Genomic DNA, 14,958 nt, shown 5'->3' on the forward strand with positions numbered 1-14,958 from the left:
CGTTCCTATATATGGTGAACCTATAAACGATTAATATTCTTCGAAAATAATCTTGTTTAGAGCATGAATTCCAAAATTGGAGAACGAACCGTCAAATGAGTTATGAAACGAAAATTTTTAACCTTATACATTTAAATTTACCAGACAAAATAAATTGCGCAGGCTCCCTGCGCAAGACAAGATTGACTCCGTCAAGGTCGAGGAGTGAGATATCACGTTCATCACTGATAATTCCAATATTAGAAAACGAAGCGTCACACGAGTTTTCTAAGGGATGAGTACCCTAAAATGCCTTATGACATGCGTATTTTAAGCTATTTCTTTCGACTTCGCATATTGTTTGCATTTTAAAACAAAAATTGTATTTTTTTTATTTTGGGGAATTTGGTTGTGGTTGGTATGACAAATGTCAAACTAACATTTGAAGTTTCAATTGTCGCAATTATTGTTATTGTTAGAAATATGTGAAGCTGAAGAAAGTCTTACGCCCCCCAGTAGTGTCTAATCTAAACTTATCCGGCTGCCCGGAGCTCCAAAGGTCCAACTAGAGAATCACATGGTAAGAAAATGTTAGTTCCTAGAATATCTTCACTTGACCGCAGTGTCGGATTGTGCTGGCGGAACACCGGGAAATTTCTCCGTGGGCCCCAAAACAGTCTACAGATAATCTCCGAAACTACTCCAGTTGTTAAATTTTATGGTGTATTACGAATATCGTGGAGATGATCAAAATTTGGCTAATCATCCCCACCAACAATTTGTTGACGTCATCTCCAAAATTTACAGTAGTAAATATTATTTAAATCTTATAAAATAAGATACTCCTGCATGTGTGGTTTATGAACCCTTGTTGAATTTTTATCCTAGACATCCAGATTTTTGGAGAAAAAGATCAAAATCACAACATCTTGCAATTTAACTTTGAAACTTTTTACGTTATCGTAAACATTTTAAATCACTAGTCAAAGTTTTTTCGTTTGTATTGGATTATCGGACCTCACTAATGTTTGTGCTAGTAGTCGAATTCGGTCCAAGTATAAACATAAACAGTCGAAGTTAAGCATATTCTGAGAAATGGATTGTTTTTTGTAGATTGGGACTCTTCCTTAATAAAAATAGTGCAAACCTGCATAGAAAAATTTATTGAATACAAAACCTAATTACATCTCAATAACAGGTTACTGCAACCTTAAACATCAAAAGTCAATGCGAGAAGGAAAAAAATATCACAATAGTGATGTTTCCAATCAACAATAAATTACGAAAAAAAATTAATTTAAAACCGGAAAGTGGGCGTTTACTACATTTACGACCCTTACTCCTGATTGTCTTGGCATCAATCCCACCGGCAAAAAATAAATACCCTAATTTTACAAAACAGAACACTTTAAGTAAACTGGAACACGTGCATTCCCGCCCAAAAAAAAAATTTCGTTGTCCCTACTCGCTATCAACCAGAAACTCCTCGAACAACTTGATCAAATTATCAATTCCCTCTAAATAATTCTTGTCGACTTCATGATGTTCCGCCATGAACGCATGCGCAAAATCGATCATTTTAACCGTAGCCCACAATTCTGACTTCTGCTCGGTACACAACTCATCCAAAATGTAAGTATAATCCTGCCTTTTGCTCTGCATGTCTTTATCGTAGTCGTTCTGGAAGGAATGGGTGCGTTTCAACGTCCTGATCGACTTCTGCCACACGTTGTTACTGTTGTTGTTGTTGGTTTGCACCAAATCGTTGAACTGCTTCAGTTTAGTCGGAGAAGTAGGCGTTCTCAAAATCGGCCCTTGATTGGTCAACTGGCCGCTGAACCCCGTAGAGATCTTCTCGTTGTTGAGCACCGCCAAACTCAACGGTCTGTATAAACTCGTCGAGCGCTGTAGTTTCAACGTGGGTTTAACGTCGTCGTCGGTTTTGAGCAGTTCTCTCAATCGTCGCGCGTCGTAAACCAACAACAGCGACGACGAGTAGAAATGGTAGTAACGTTGCTTGCGCGCCCACATCTGAATCCGCCATAAACTCGCCAGAAATTGCACTATCAGACTGCGACAGCAGACCGTCTCGGCGTTTAGAAACATCTTCAGTGCTGCAACACAACCAACAACACATTCTCAAACTAAAACGCCACATTATCACAAGAATCCAATAAACGCAACTAACCTTGAGGCACCGTTTCCTTATTCAGCGTCTTGCCATAGTTCTTATCAAATTTGCATAATTGGTTGTTGTGGATTTTGTAAACTTGAAATCCGGGAATGCAGAACGCCAAATCTCGCTTCGACTCTTGGTACTTGGCCTGAAACGCAGCGCACTCATTCGGTACCACCAATCGCGCTACTCACCTCCTCGTTGACGATCTTGTCGTACGACGCCGTCGGGTCCCACGTCCTCCTCCCGATCTTGATGTCTATAACGCACGGCTCTTTGTAGTACCGCGTCAGATCTTCCAGTACTATGCAGTCCACGTCGTTCCCTTTTATCGGCACCGTGACTTTACCGTAGTACTTCGGTACGAAATCCCTCAGCTCGCTCCGCGTTTTGTCCGTCGCGCTGTTAATCTCCTCGTAGAAGTCGATCTCTCTTTCGCCGCATTTCTGTTTGGTGATGGGTTTCAAGATGGTACCGTTGTGCTTGATCATACCTTTGGGTTTAGGGGTTAGTTGGGGGACGTGACGAGGCGGGGCTTTACCGTATGATTTGCCGTCGTTCGTGTGACCGGCCACTTGGTTGGTGAACAGTTGCATGTTGTCCGGTATTCCGAAGTCGTCTTCGTCTTCGTCTTGTTCTTCGTCGACCGTGTGAACGACGGTATTAAAGGCACCTTTGCATGCGGCATACAAACTGTCTTGTCTGTGGATTGGCATAGGTACGACTTCTGATTTTCCCATTTTATCCCTCGATTATTTTGTTTTATTGTTTAATCCCGGCGAGCTCTTATCTGGATTGTCTAAAACCGAACCATAAAATATCGATGATAAAAACGACGCTTATGCATTTAATCCGCGTTTTTATTATGCAAGAAAAGCGAACAACGTATTCCAATTAGGGGAAGTGATTAAGTCGATCGATGGAATTGGATTACGAGGAAAACGCAAACATGTAGAGGATTTTGAAGAGTGACAATGCAGAGTTAGGATTAGAGAATTAGTTATCTGGGGGCTTAAAAATTGATTTGTCTTGACTTATTGCACATAATTTTTCTTTATTTATGTGACACGATCCGGAGATAAGGAAGGCACGTACTACGGACATCACGTCCGATTTGCTTAATTTTTGTCTTTATTTTTATCAGTAAGTTGAGTTTTCAGGACAAAATAAATACAGTGACAACTAATTAAATACTAATGGATTACACGCATTTACAGTGATAAAACGCAATGCTTACTGTGACAAAAGCTGCAGGAATTAAATGGGTAAAAATAAAATCAAAAGGTCAGTATTTGTGGCTGCTACTTGCTGTACTGAGCATCCACTGCAATTTCATCGCGTTTTAAACCTAGTACAATACGTTTTGGCACCCACATCGACACTAAAAAATTTCACCTTGGCGCTTTACTAACAAAAAAAAAACATTTGTGGGAGCATTCTCAAGTAATAAATTTAATAAAGGATAAGTCGAAAACAGCGTTTTGTTATATTTAACGTTTCAGGCGCCACTATAGCGGGTGTTTGAAACTGCTTTGTGGCAAATATCTCGACCATTATTGCAGCCACACCCTGTATATTATCACATTGAATTTGAGCTGTCGTTAGTTCCAAAGGTGACATTGCGCGCCTGGATTTAAAATCCAACGTCGCTACTTAATTTGAATTATATTTGCCACCCACGAGCGGCAAAATACAGTAGAAATCAAGCCAACAAAATAATTGAATTAAAGCTAATGTCGTCGGATACAAAGCGACGAGTCCAAGACGAAAACATAATTAAATTTATTCCCCACTGATTTTTCTTTTTTTACAAATTTATTTAAAAGTGCCGTTTTGTCACGTGGTGATGAAACCAGTCAAAATCTTACACCAGGAATTGGCTGCGTAATAGACGAATCTATTTTTATTGATAAAAATCCAACCATATTTCCTGCATCATAACAAGCCCATAAAATCAATGAAGCGTATTATTTATCATAATAATCGCTTGTTTTTTCTTTATTTAGATAATGACGGACACATGTTGTCGCATAAAATCAACTAAATTAGTGTGATTTATGAGTCACCCTGTATACTAGTTGCACTCCGGCAAAAATGATGACCCGTATAGCAGCAATAAACCCAATTGTATGTACGTCACAAGGTTGTAATAATGCCTCGATGCTCCACTTTTCTCTATTGGTCCATAATGGGTGACAGTTGCAAAATGGTCCAGAGGTCACCCAATTGCAAAAATCCCTCAACAATGTAAGTGTTCCCTCTCACACTTTCTAACTTTCCCACACTCCGAGTTATCTCTTCTTATCTTCGAATTTTAACCACCGCGTAATTTTTCGATTAATTATAGAAATTTCACCGCAATTATGCGAACTCCGCTCTAATAAGCAGGCATTTTTGTTGATAAACCGCTCCGTGTTTCGATTTGATAAAGTGCAGTTATTTGCATTATTTCGAAAGGTCAAAGCCCCGGCGAAAATCCCAATTACTCGAAGTCTCAATGTCAGGCGATGACCTTTCCATCTCGCAGAAATAACACTTGGAAATAAAGAAAAGAAATGAATTAAACATGAGTGCGTGAATCACTTTCTTCAAATATAACCCCAGCAGGCTGTCGTAATCCAACACCTTATTGCACGTTCCTTGTGATTTTTCGATCGTAAATAACCGCGAGACGAGGTTGTGGTTAGGTGATGGAAGTGCTAAAACCCAACAATACCTATTCGACTTCGAACCAGAACTTGCGTAATTTATAACCGAATTTACACACTGAACACTGCACGTTGTTCATTTTACAAAAAGAACAGTTGGAATGAGGATTTTGAACTGTCATGCGAACACACCACTGACACTGCGATGTTTGCGAAAATGCGACAGGGGGATTGGATTTATAGACTTGGCAGCGCATGCGCAGACCGACACGGATCACAGACGTAAGTAAAAGAGATGCCCTTTTTTTGGTGCGAATTATTACATTCGCGGAATTTACCACGAGACGTTTAGCGCTTTTTTACGATTCCAGAAATGCCGAATACGCTTTTGATTTGTTGAATGCAAACAAGTTTATAGCCACGTGCCGGACATTAATTTATTTGAATGAAAATGTTTACGAGATTTTGCAATTGTAATTGGGTGGCTGTGACGCTGGTTTTGATTGACCAATACAATCAGGCGCAACCTGTGCAAGTTTGGCTAATTTAATTTTTAACACGGAAGACCGACAAAACAAAATAATAAAAAATTATATTCATACAGGAAGCATCATTTCTCCCAGACACAAATCACTTTTTTTATGTGAAACCCACTCTTTTTGAATAATCATGTGTAACATATTTACAACCTGTTGATATAAAGCGTCCTGGCTGGTGCCAACCCAATAAAACTTTATTTTGACGAAATGCCGCTTCTCACCCCTAGTCAGAAATCGGTTGCTGACTTTATCGATTTATTGAGTCCGACTTATTTCTAGCCGCGACACTTAACTTAATATAAATAAACAAATTAAGAAAATGTGTAAACAACGCTCGATCTGATCCGGCTTTATTGGTGTCAATTGTGTTGCCACCCGCAGTGTCGCCAACCCAACTCCGGGAACCCCATCCACTTCAGCCACGAAACTAACGAAAATAGATCGCTCCACCTTATCTCTTTTCCTCCGAAAACAGGATGCGGCTGTTTACTTATTGACGAATCATTGACGTGAATCTTCGCGGAAATGTTTTCCTCTTCACGCCCACGCGCTAATTGTTGTAAGCGGAACAAGAGTTTGTTTGTGCAAGGAAATGCGAAAATCGCGCTACAAAAACGATCAATCAGCGGTGCGGCCGAATTTAAATCTTGTTCCCACGTTGAAGGGGGGTATTTTTAAAGCGTCCTTCGGTTTTAAGCGTGTTTTTATAGCGACAATGTAGATAATAAAATCCGATTTCAAACGGAGTTTATGGTGTACAACATGCGGAGACCTTTGAAATAAAATAAATCACTTGGGGTATAAATAGAGCGGTATGAATGACACTTGTAATTGAGCCTTCGATGCCTGCCAGGGCTATTTCGGGGTATTGTGGTTGATCAGGTCCGCGCCGCAATCAATAACCTGCGAGGAAGCGAAATATTGATACTCGATATACAGTGTGTTTTTGTATTTTTTGAATTTTTTACAAGTTTAGAGTTTGTTGGTTGTGTACTTGTAGAAACCTTCGCCTGTTTTTACGCCAAGTTTATTCTCTTGGACGAGTTTCCGCACGGATTCGTTGGGTTCGAAAAGGGGGTTATCGGGGAATTTCTTGTGCCAGCCTTCCATTACTGCACCATTGGTGTCATGGCCACTGTAATCCGCCAGTTCTATTGGCCCCATTGGGTAGCCAGCGCCCAACTTCATGGCGGTGTCGATGTCGCGAGGGGAAGCGTCACCTGTGAGCATAGAGCAGAATTAATTGTGAGTTATAGGAACAAATGGAAACTTATATTTTGCTACACCCTGTAGGTATATAAATTAAAGAGTTACCATTTGTTCATCTATAGTAGAAACAATATGCATTATTAATGTAATTGATTAATAATAATTAGAGCATGAAGGAATGCACTGTAGAATTAGTAACGTTAGTAAAAAAAATATCCTAATACTACAAAGATCGAAAAAATAATAATCAAAGTTGACCATGCCAAAGCTAGACGAAAAAGAGCTACAGCTTGGATTCGTTCAACAGAATAATGCCACAGCGCAGACGTAAAGTTCGTTTAAAAAGTTTAGAGTCTAAAACTAAAATAAGGGGGAGAGAGCGAGTCTACATTAGAAGTTTATCATTTATTAAAACTTCAACCATTTCTAACAAGCTTATGTTAATTTAGTGTCTACAGCCTGATCAAAGGTACAGACTTGATTGAGAAGATTCACTGTGCTGTCTTACCGATAAAACAAGAAGTTCCCCAAGAGATGTGCTGGCGCAGTTTGGTATCATCAGGTGAGAACTTTAATCCTTTCGACATAAATACATATTCCGTATGATCGAGAAAGAAACCGCTAGCAAACAGTCACATTTAATGTTAAAAAAAATAAGTTGGCAATACCAACCCGTTCCTTGTTCGGTGTGTTCCAATGCCAACATAATTTAAAAATAAATTTAATGGCCTACTAGACAAATTTTTCGATTATATAGTATTAAAATATAAAGCATCCCTGCAGTGTCAAAAATAACAAAACCAAAATAAAATAAATAAGGTCAATTTTAGGCATGTTTTAAGTTTCTTGTTGTCGAAATAAGTCTATACATTTTAAGAAAAAAAAGGCAAAATGTAGCCCCGCCCACCCACCCGATCTCAATTGTAATGATTTTTTTTATTCATCGTCAGCCAAGAAGGCGGAGCTTAACTGCAAAATCCATATTTTTATATGGAAATTTAAAAACATGTTTTTGAGTATTACGTTGATTAAAAACTACTACGTATATTAAGAAAAAATTAAAGCCAAAAATTAGGCCCCACCCATACCCGCCCCAATCTCAATTCTTAATTGTGATGAATTTTTCATTCGTTGTGAAATCGAGGGGCGGGGCTTAATTGCAAGATCCGTATTTATCTACAAGAATTTGAAACTATAAACATCTTTTAAGTTTCTTGTTCTGGAAAGACGACTACGTATATTAAGAAGATAGGCAAAATATAAGCCCCACCCACCCACCCACCCTATCTCAATTCTAATGATTTTTTTTTAAATCCTCGAGAGCCAAGGGAGCGGAATTTAGTTGCAAAATCGTTATTATTTCTCTATAAAAAATTACCAAGTAAGAGACGTTTTTGAATATTGTGTTATTCAAAAAATAGTAGATACATTAAGAAAAAATTAAAACCAAAGATTAAGCCCCACCTATACCTGCCCTGATCTAAAAACATATTAATGAAGTTTTCATTCGTTAGAAGATCTAGGGGCGGAGCCTAATTGCAAAATCCATACTTCCTTTTACCATTTTGAACACGTCTTAAGTTTCTAAGAATAAAAAAAATCATCACAATTGAGAGTGGGTGGGTGGGCGGGGTTTATATTTTGCCTTCTTTTCTTAATATACATAGTATCCTTGAACAAACGATACTCAAAAACGTGTTTTTAATTTCTTGTAAAGAAATAAACATTTTGCAGTTAAGCTCCACCCCCTTGATTCACGGCGAATAAAAAATTCATCACATTTGAGATAGGGCGGGTGGGTGGGGCTACATTTTGCCTTTTTTTTAAATAAACATGTCTATCTTTTCACAACAAGAAACTTACAACATTTTAAATTTCTTGTTGTGAAAAGATGACTGCACATATTAAGAAAAAAGGCAAAAAATAAGCCCCGCCCACCCGCCCTATCTCAAGTGTGATGATTTTTTTTTAAAGGAGCGGAATTTAATTGCAAAATTCTTATTATTTTTTTACAAGAAATTACCATGTAAGACATGTTTTTTGTATCGTGTTATGCAAAGAATACTATTATATACAGGGTGTTTCTTTTATTTGATACAACCCCTGTAACTTTTTTATTCTTAAAGATAAACCTGTAGTTCTTTGAGCAAATGTATCATTTTAAAAGATCTATGTGATGGCAACCTCACATTTATATTATCACTTCCGGTAGAACTGGAAATGACATCAACTTTATTTTTTTTATGGAACCCTAGGTATATTTTTTCATAAATGGAAAGACTGATTTTTTCTAAAAATTAAAGGCAACCAATATTTCTAAAATCAATACTTAAAAAGTTAAAAATAAAATACACGAAAAATTTGTTGTGATTTCTGGTTTTTACTTTTACTTCTTTTTATTAGAAAATTGGAAAATTAACTTTTGTTAATCATTTATTTATAATTATTATTTTTTTTTTTTTTACATAGCCACTGTTCCAATATAAAATTAACACTCTTATTAAAATTTCATTTCCATCAACAACTCATTAACAAAATTCATATTAATTGATGACAATCTAGTAGCTTGAAAAACTGACACATATCATTTATTCACATAGGTGATCTTTTAAAATTATACAAATTTGGTCAAAGAACTATGTTTTTTTTTTTAAATAAAAAAATTTCGGGGGTTGTATCAAATAAAAGAAACACGTGGTATATTAAGAAAAAATGAATGCCAAAGATTAATAATAATTAAATTTGCCAACCTGACAAAAAAATCACAAGCATTGGTGCCGTAAATGTCAATTTGACAATCAGGTGTGCCACCATGAAATTTTAAATGTGTTGCCAACATTAATAGCGCGTTTCAGGTCAAGTTCTGCTTTTCGGGATTTCAAGTTTACAAATTCACAACACCAATTATGTAAATTTGATAAGAACTGCGGCTAAACGCTGAATTAGGAAACGGTGCTCCAAGGTCAGTTATGTTTATTGTATTCTTGTGACGTTACTGATAATAAATTCACACGGGCGTTTTAGTTTCCTTAAATGTGTTTGTTGTGTTGCAACACTGAAAAATGAAAATGGGTCCTCAGTCTGATAATGCAGTTCCCTGGCAAACCTATGGCGTGTCCAAATATGGCCGAAAGCAGCACCGATCTGACTTAAAATGGCCAGAACACTGTAAGATTGACAAGCCACGAAGTACTCGCGAGTTTGATAAAGCAATTTGGGGAATTTTTGGCTGACATAATTTTTAGTTCTGGCGGAAATGCACTTGTTCCAGTTTACTTAAAAATTCACGTTTTGTAAAATTAGGATATTTATTTTTTGCTCGTGGGACTGGTGCCAAGACAACAAAACGGATCAAATGTTTCTGTGTAGTCGTGTCCACAGTTCCCGGTTTTAAATTAATTGTTTTGTTCGTCCCCACATGTGACGCCTATTTTTTAACGAATCAAAAAGTACGATTACGACAAATAATTTTAGTGAGATAAAAAAAATCAGTAGACGCCACTGCGTGCCACATTAGTATCAGACGACGAAAAGCTACACAGTAAAAATTTTTATTTGTATAAAGTGTAAAAATAAAGTAATACAGTTTGGAGCTTATTTAGTATATTTATAAAACCCTTCGCCAGTCTTAAGCCCCAGCTTCTTCTCTTTCACAAGTTTATCGACCGACTCGTTTGGCACGAAAAGCGGATTATCGGGGAATTTCTTGTGCCAGCCCTGCAAAATCGAGTGGGAAGTGTCGTGCCCCACATAATCAGACAATTCAATCGGTCCCATCGGGTACCCCGCACCCAACTTCATGGCGGTGTCAATGTCGCGAGGAGAAGCGTCTCCTTAAAATGACAACATCGTTAAACCCGACCACACCATCACCTCAAAATTACCTCTTTCCATCATACGAATCGCCTCCGCCACATACGGCACCAACAGCCTGTTCACGATGAACCCAGGCGTGTCCTTGCACGTGACGCAAGTCTTGCCAATGGCCTTCCCCCACGCCATGAACGCCTGGTACGTCTCCTCGGACGTCTCGGGAATCCGCACCACCTCCAACAGCTTCATCACCGGCACGGGGTTGAAGAAATGCAGCCCCCCGAACCGGTCCTTCCTCTTCGTCACCGACGCGATCTCCCCGATCGACAGCGAGCTGGTGTTGGACGCGAACATGGTCTTAGCGGGGGCCACTTCGTCCAACGTCTTGAAAAACTTGTGTTTGATTTCCATGTTTTCCACGATGGCTTCGACCACAAGGTCGCTGTCTTTGACGGCCTCGGCGATGTCGGTGGTGCCTTTGATGCGGCTTTGGGACTCCGCGATGAATTTTTTACCACCTTCGGGGTCATCCTTGAACTGCTTTTTGGCAACGCGGGCTAGAGATTTGACGATGTTGTCTTCGGCTTTTTTGATCAAGTCGGGGTTGACTTCGACGAGGGTGACGTTGTGGCCGGTTTGAGCTGCTACCTTGGTGGTAAAAAGTGAGGTTAGGGTTTGTGGGTGGTATTTTTAGATGGGTGAAGGGCGAAGATGTACGATTTGGGTTATTTGATACTCACTTGGGCGATTCCGGAGCCCATCAAGCCGCCTCCGACTATGGTTACGTTTTTAATTACTGCGTTCATTGCGGAGGATGTGGAGAGACCTCGCTTCAGGACAAATGGTAGAGCCATGGTAGAGTATGGTAGTGTTGTGGGTTTGAGCGGTTGAAAAAGTACAAACTGCACTGTTAAAGGCCACTAAGAATGATAAGGCAAATGTGATATATTGCGCTTAAATAAGGTCATAAAACACGGAGGTTAAAGTCCAGGTTTCAACCTATGCACACCGACTCCTAATCGCTCATGTTTTTGTATGACTTATTAATCGTATTTTTATCTTATTTATTGTATAACTAACGAAAAAAGAAAGTCATGCTACAAGTGTTATTTTTAATACTTGAAATTATCTTTTGTGTAAACTGAATAATTGTCACAAGAGGACAAGGAGGTTGTTACTAATTTTTTGTCATCAATTTGTGTTCATGAGTTGTGTTTTTCTACATTTGTAATAAATGTTTAAAAAACGTTTCACGTTCAATTTGAATTTCGCACGTCCGTATTACCAACAATTAAAATGACATAAAAAGTCACTAGATAGTGTCAATGTCGAACGTCAATTGCAGAACATTTTTTCGATTTATTTACAAATAAAAAGTAATTCAGGATGGTCAATGTAATGAAAGGAGTTCTAGTGAAATGGTAAGTCACTCTTCAACATGTAACACTCTTAAAATTAATGGAAAACATAACCTCAAAATTTACGCAAGGTAATCTAAATCTTCCGGAATTCCAAATTGTTTGTTCAACACTTTATCCTCGATCATGAACTTCTTCTTACACCATGATTTAACGGCAAAAACATTGTCGGTCCATCTATTGGCAGCTTCTTTCACTGGCTGTGTTTCACTCTTCATTTCACTTAAATTCAGGGGGTTATTTTCAGACTGTGTTTTTAATTCCGATTGCAGTTTATCTCTGTGTTCCTGCAACTGTTCTACTTGTTTAATAAGGTCACTTAAATCTTCTACATTGTCTTTATTCGCTTCCACCTCCTCCAAACTTTTGTTGATTAGTTTCAGCTTCTTACTCGATGTTTCTAATTTCGTTTGCAGATCGTCCAATTTGCGTTTTTTTACGTTCATAACTTTGCTACAAACTAACTATTTAAATATCTAGAAAGGGTGCAAATTTTGTTTGTTTACCTAGGAAATGACCAAAAATAAATGGAACCCCCGATTTTATCAGTATCGACTGCACCATCATCCACCAACGCTTGCACGACCTCCTTTACAGAATTCGCCACAATCCCTTTCTCTTTTGGAGCAATTCTCTCTAATTCTTTCAGCTGAAAAAACTCCTTCTTTTCGTAAAAGAGCTGCAACATTTTTGCCTTTTTCTCGTCAAAAGTGAGTCCTTTCTTAGACATTTTCGTCTTGTGTAGCGACCAGGCGATGAAACAGTTCTTACTCTACCTAGATGAAACGACAAAATTGGGCCGAAAATTTATCATCCAGGATTTGGACGACAACCATTTGTTTATCTCCGCCGATATTCTGGACATCCTGCAAGCAAAAATAGACGATCTTATGGACCAAATCAGCTTCCCCCTTGCGGAAAAGGGGAACTAATAAATACGAATAAGTTTCTAGGTTAGGTTAAATTATTTTTTAGTTTTAATAAATTGATACGCAAATACGAAAAACCTGTGTTTTATTTATAGTTAATTGACTTATAAGCAAGTGCACTTACAAATTGCTGCGAAAGCGATAAAAACGGGACAGGACTTAGCAACAAATTTGAAACTCGTGGAAGTGGTTATGGTAGTGATCTTTGAAGTTCGTAACTTATTATTGCTGTTCGTTACCAGTATCAGTATAATAAAAAGCAGGTGCGTTTTTCACAAATCCAATTAGCTGCGTCACTTGGATATACTAATTATTGTTAATTAGTCGCCCCCTCGATATTCCGCATCGTAACTTTAGCCGCTGCCGTCAAACGTCACGTCAAAAATAGATTGGTTATGTTACGTTTGTCAAACTTATAAAAAATCAAAAACCATCAAGAACCAGCACCGATCTACTTCACTCAAACATGACCCTCCCGGAGAGCACCCAAGACGAGAAACTCCTGACGAACGGATCCCCGAGCCCCCGCCCCCCGAATCGCCCCAAATCAGGTCTGATGAAGCTGTCGAGCTACGTGCTGGCGCTGCGCCCCTGGTCCCTCAGTGCTAGCTTGATGCCGACGTTGCTGGGGTCAACCATCGCCTACAAGTACCCCGGCACCACCGACTTCAACTACGTGACTCTCCTCCTCACCGTCTTCACCGTGGTCTCGGTGCACGGAGCCGGCAATGTGGTCAACACCTACTTCGACTACGTGAAAGGGATCGACAACAGGAAATCCGACGACAGGATACTCGTAGACCACATTTTGACCAAAGACGAGGTGGTTTCCTTGGGGGCTCTCCTGTACTTCGCGGGATGCGTGGGCTTCATCCTTCTGGCGGCGCTGTCCCCGGCCAAGATGGAGCATCTAGCGCTGGTGTACTTCGGGGGGCTGTCGTCGAGCTTTCTCTACACTGGAGGGATCGGGTTTAAGTACATAGCTTTAGGTGACGTACTGATTTTGATTTTGTTCGGACCCATTTCGGTTTTGTTTGCGTTCATGTCGCAGACGGGGCGAGTCGAGTGGGCGACGATTTATTACGCGATCCCTCTGGCTTTGAACACTGAGGCGATTTTGCACAGTAACAACACGAGGGATTCGGAGTCGGACAAGAAAGTGGGAATAGTGACTTTGGCGATTATTATCGGGCACACTGCGTCGCATGTTTTGTACGCGTTTTTGTTGTTCACACCGTATATCATGTTCATGGTAGCTTCTTTGAAATACTCCAAATGGTTCATGCTGCCTTTGGTCACTCTTCCCGGGGCTTTCAAAATCGAGAAACAGTTCAGATCCAACGATATACACAGTGTTCCGAAAAAGACTGCCAAGTTGAATTTGTTCTTCGGGGTTTTGTACGTTTTGGCATGTAGTCTAGTTCCTTCGTTACCGTACGTTACTCAAAGATAGATGTACGAGGTTTTGTTAGTTGTGTTTATTTGCGTTAAGTTATTTTTTACTGTTTTGAGGAATTGCGTTAAGTATACGTAACAGTGGCGGTTACTTAATTTGCTCATTGGTTCGTTTAGTACTTAAGTAGCGGGGCGGTCAAACTTTCAGACTGACGTCACGGGGGAAAGTTTGACCGTCGCCGCTCGACAACAAAGACAATGAAACCTAATCAAGAATAATTGGCCGATTGAGGTTGCTAGTTAATTATTCGGGACGAATCTCAAGCGAATAGCCAGTTATCGTTTTATAGCTATTTATAAATAAAGTTACGGTGTATTTTTATAGCTAATAATTCTAATTTATTGTTGATTTTGTATGGAGAAGTTATTGTGTACGAGATTTTATAGTAAACTATTTCATTTTGATTTCTTTTCTTTTTATTTTGTGTGTGTTCGTCGCAGCGGTCACACTTTCAGGCTGAGTGACGTCACGATGACGCAGTTTGAGGTGTGCTCGTTGATTAGCTGATAACGAGACGCTTTCGTAGAGTAGGTGACTTAAATACCTCTTCTAGAGTGCGCGGCCGGCGTGGCCGCTTTTTACACGTTCTCATGTTTATACGGCATCTTCCAGTTCTCGAATGCTCATTTGAAAATCGACAATAACAAAAAGTCTGCGTATTATATCAAAGAACAATAACTTGTAGGTCGGTTTCGTCGTGCTGTTTGATGCTTATGACGTTCACGTTTTTAAAGCACGCAAACTGACCGACTACAAGCACAATTTTTACTAAGGTAGTGATATGATAGCAC

At 39.2% G+C, this 14,958-nt stretch overlaps 6 protein-coding genes across 8 annotated transcripts in view; 3 read left to right on the forward strand and 3 right to left on the reverse strand.

Annotated features, from left to right (window-relative positions):
- The first annotated feature begins 436 nt into the window (after positions 1-436).
- LOC135132538 (uncharacterized) overlaps positions 437-14,958 on the forward strand; it is a 34,857-nt gene continuing 20,335 nt past the window's right edge. The window contains exon 1 of the mRNA XM_064060665.1: positions 437-559. Coding sequence (XP_063916735.1) covers positions 557-559 — 3 coding nt within the window. The 5' untranslated portion in view covers positions 437-556. The remainder of the gene's footprint in view (positions 560-14,958) is intronic.
- On the reverse strand, positions 1,124-5,024 carry LOC135132537 (inositol polyphosphate multikinase-like). 2 transcript variants are annotated; one of them, XM_064060661.1, is made up of 5 exons: positions 4,872-5,024; positions 2,697-2,954; positions 2,350-2,648; positions 2,168-2,303; positions 1,124-2,093 (listed from the first exon to the last, which is right to left on the reverse strand). In XM_064060661.1, exons 2-5 carry the CDS (start codon positions 2,893-2,895, stop codon positions 1,441-1,443), a joined length of 1,287 nt encoding a protein of 428 aa, XP_063916731.1. In that variant the 5' UTR covers positions 2,896-2,954; positions 4,872-5,024; the 3' UTR covers positions 1,124-1,440. The 2 variants fall into 2 exon arrangements, with proteins under 2 accessions (XP_063916731.1, XP_063916732.1); XM_064060662.1 differs by lacking the exon at positions 4,872-5,024 and adding an exon at positions 3,393-4,865.
- Positions 6,277-11,413, reverse strand: LOC135132542 (hydroxyacyl-coenzyme A dehydrogenase, mitochondrial-like). Of its 2 annotated transcripts, none has more exons than XM_064060669.1 (3): positions 11,105-11,413; positions 10,436-11,012; positions 6,277-6,562 (listed from the first exon to the last, which is right to left on the reverse strand). In XM_064060669.1, the coding sequence occupies exons 1-3, from the start codon at positions 11,216-11,218 to the stop codon at positions 6,315-6,317; spliced, it is 939 nt and encodes a 312-aa protein (XP_063916739.1). In that variant the 5' UTR covers positions 11,219-11,413; the 3' UTR covers positions 6,277-6,314. The 2 variants fall into 2 exon arrangements, with proteins under 2 accessions (XP_063916739.1, XP_063916740.1); XM_064060670.1 differs by lacking the exon at positions 6,277-6,562 and adding an exon at positions 10,087-10,384 and having other exon boundaries at positions 11,105-11,412.
- On the forward strand, positions 11,535-12,788 carry LOC135132546 (general transcription factor IIH subunit 5). Its single transcript, XM_064060674.1, has 2 exons — positions 11,535-11,785; positions 12,528-12,788. Exons 1-2 carry the CDS (start codon positions 11,751-11,753, stop codon positions 12,712-12,714), a joined length of 222 nt encoding a protein of 73 aa, XP_063916744.1. The 5' UTR covers positions 11,535-11,750; the 3' UTR covers positions 12,715-12,788.
- Positions 11,791-12,534, reverse strand: LOC135132544 (meiotic nuclear division protein 1 homolog). The gene is made up of 2 exons (XM_064060672.1): positions 12,289-12,534; positions 11,791-12,235 (listed from the first exon to the last, which is right to left on the reverse strand). The coding sequence occupies exons 1-2, from the start codon at positions 12,510-12,512 to the stop codon at positions 11,845-11,847; spliced, it is 615 nt and encodes a 204-aa protein (XP_063916742.1). The 5' UTR covers positions 12,513-12,534; the 3' UTR covers positions 11,791-11,844.
- Positions 13,094-14,571, forward strand: LOC135132540 (ubiA prenyltransferase domain-containing protein 1 homolog). The gene has a single exon (XM_064060668.1). The coding sequence runs from the start codon at positions 13,178-13,180 to the stop codon at positions 14,162-14,164; it is 987 nt and encodes a 328-aa protein (XP_063916738.1). The 5' UTR covers positions 13,094-13,177; the 3' UTR covers positions 14,165-14,571.

Source organism: Zophobas morio, unplaced genomic scaffold (assembly GCF_036711695.1).
Source record: "Zophobas morio isolate AGI-343-1 ecotype UQ-CSIRO unplaced genomic scaffold, CSIRO_AGI_Zmor_V1 ptg000021l, whole genome shotgun sequence".
NCBI classification, from domain to species: domain Eukaryota; kingdom Metazoa; phylum Arthropoda; class Insecta; order Coleoptera; family Tenebrionidae; genus Zophobas; species Zophobas morio.

Bases quoted from the DNA above. Each gene is read 5' to 3' on its own strand.
- LOC135132537 (XM_064060661.1), bottom strand. From the start codon at position 2,895: ATGGGAAAATCAGAAGTCGTACCTATGCCAATCCACAGACAAGACAGT. The intron at 2,649-2,696 runs GTAAAGCCCCGC...CTAAACCCAAAG, and splicing joins GAACGACGGCAAATCATACG to GTATGATCAAGCACAACGGT. The intron at 2,094-2,167 runs GTTAGTTGCGTT...GTTGTGTTGCAG, and splicing joins TAAGGAAACGGTGCCTCAAG to CACTGAAGATGTTTCTAAAC.
- LOC135132542 (XM_064060669.1), bottom strand. From the start codon at position 11,218: ATGGCTCTACCATTTGTCCTGAAGCGAGGTCTCTCCACATCCTCCGCA. The intron at 11,013-11,104 runs GTGAGTATCAAA...TTTACCACCAAG, and splicing joins TGGGCTCCGGAATCGCCCAA to GTAGCAGCTCAAACCGGCCA. The intron at 6,563-10,435 runs GTAATTTTGAGG...CTATGCTCACAG, and splicing joins GATTCGTATGATGGAAAGAG to GTGACGCTTCCCCTCGCGAC.
- LOC135132546 (XM_064060674.1), top strand. From the start codon at position 11,751: ATGGTCAATGTAATGAAAGGAGTTCTAGTGAAATG. The intron at 11,786-12,527 runs GTAAGTCACTCT...CGTCTTGTGTAG, and splicing joins AAAGGAGTTCTAGTGAAATG to CGACCAGGCGATGAAACAGT.
- LOC135132544 (XM_064060672.1), bottom strand. From the start codon at position 12,512: ATGTCTAAGAAAGGACTCACTTTTGACGAGAAAAAGGCAAAAATGTTG. The intron at 12,236-12,288 runs GTAAACAAACAA...GTTAGTTTGTAG, and splicing joins TATTTTTGGTCATTTCCTAG to CAAAGTTATGAACGTAAAAA.
- LOC135132540 (XM_064060668.1), top strand. From the start codon at position 13,178: ATGACCCTCCCGGAGAGCACCCAAGACGAGAAACTCCTGACGAACGGA.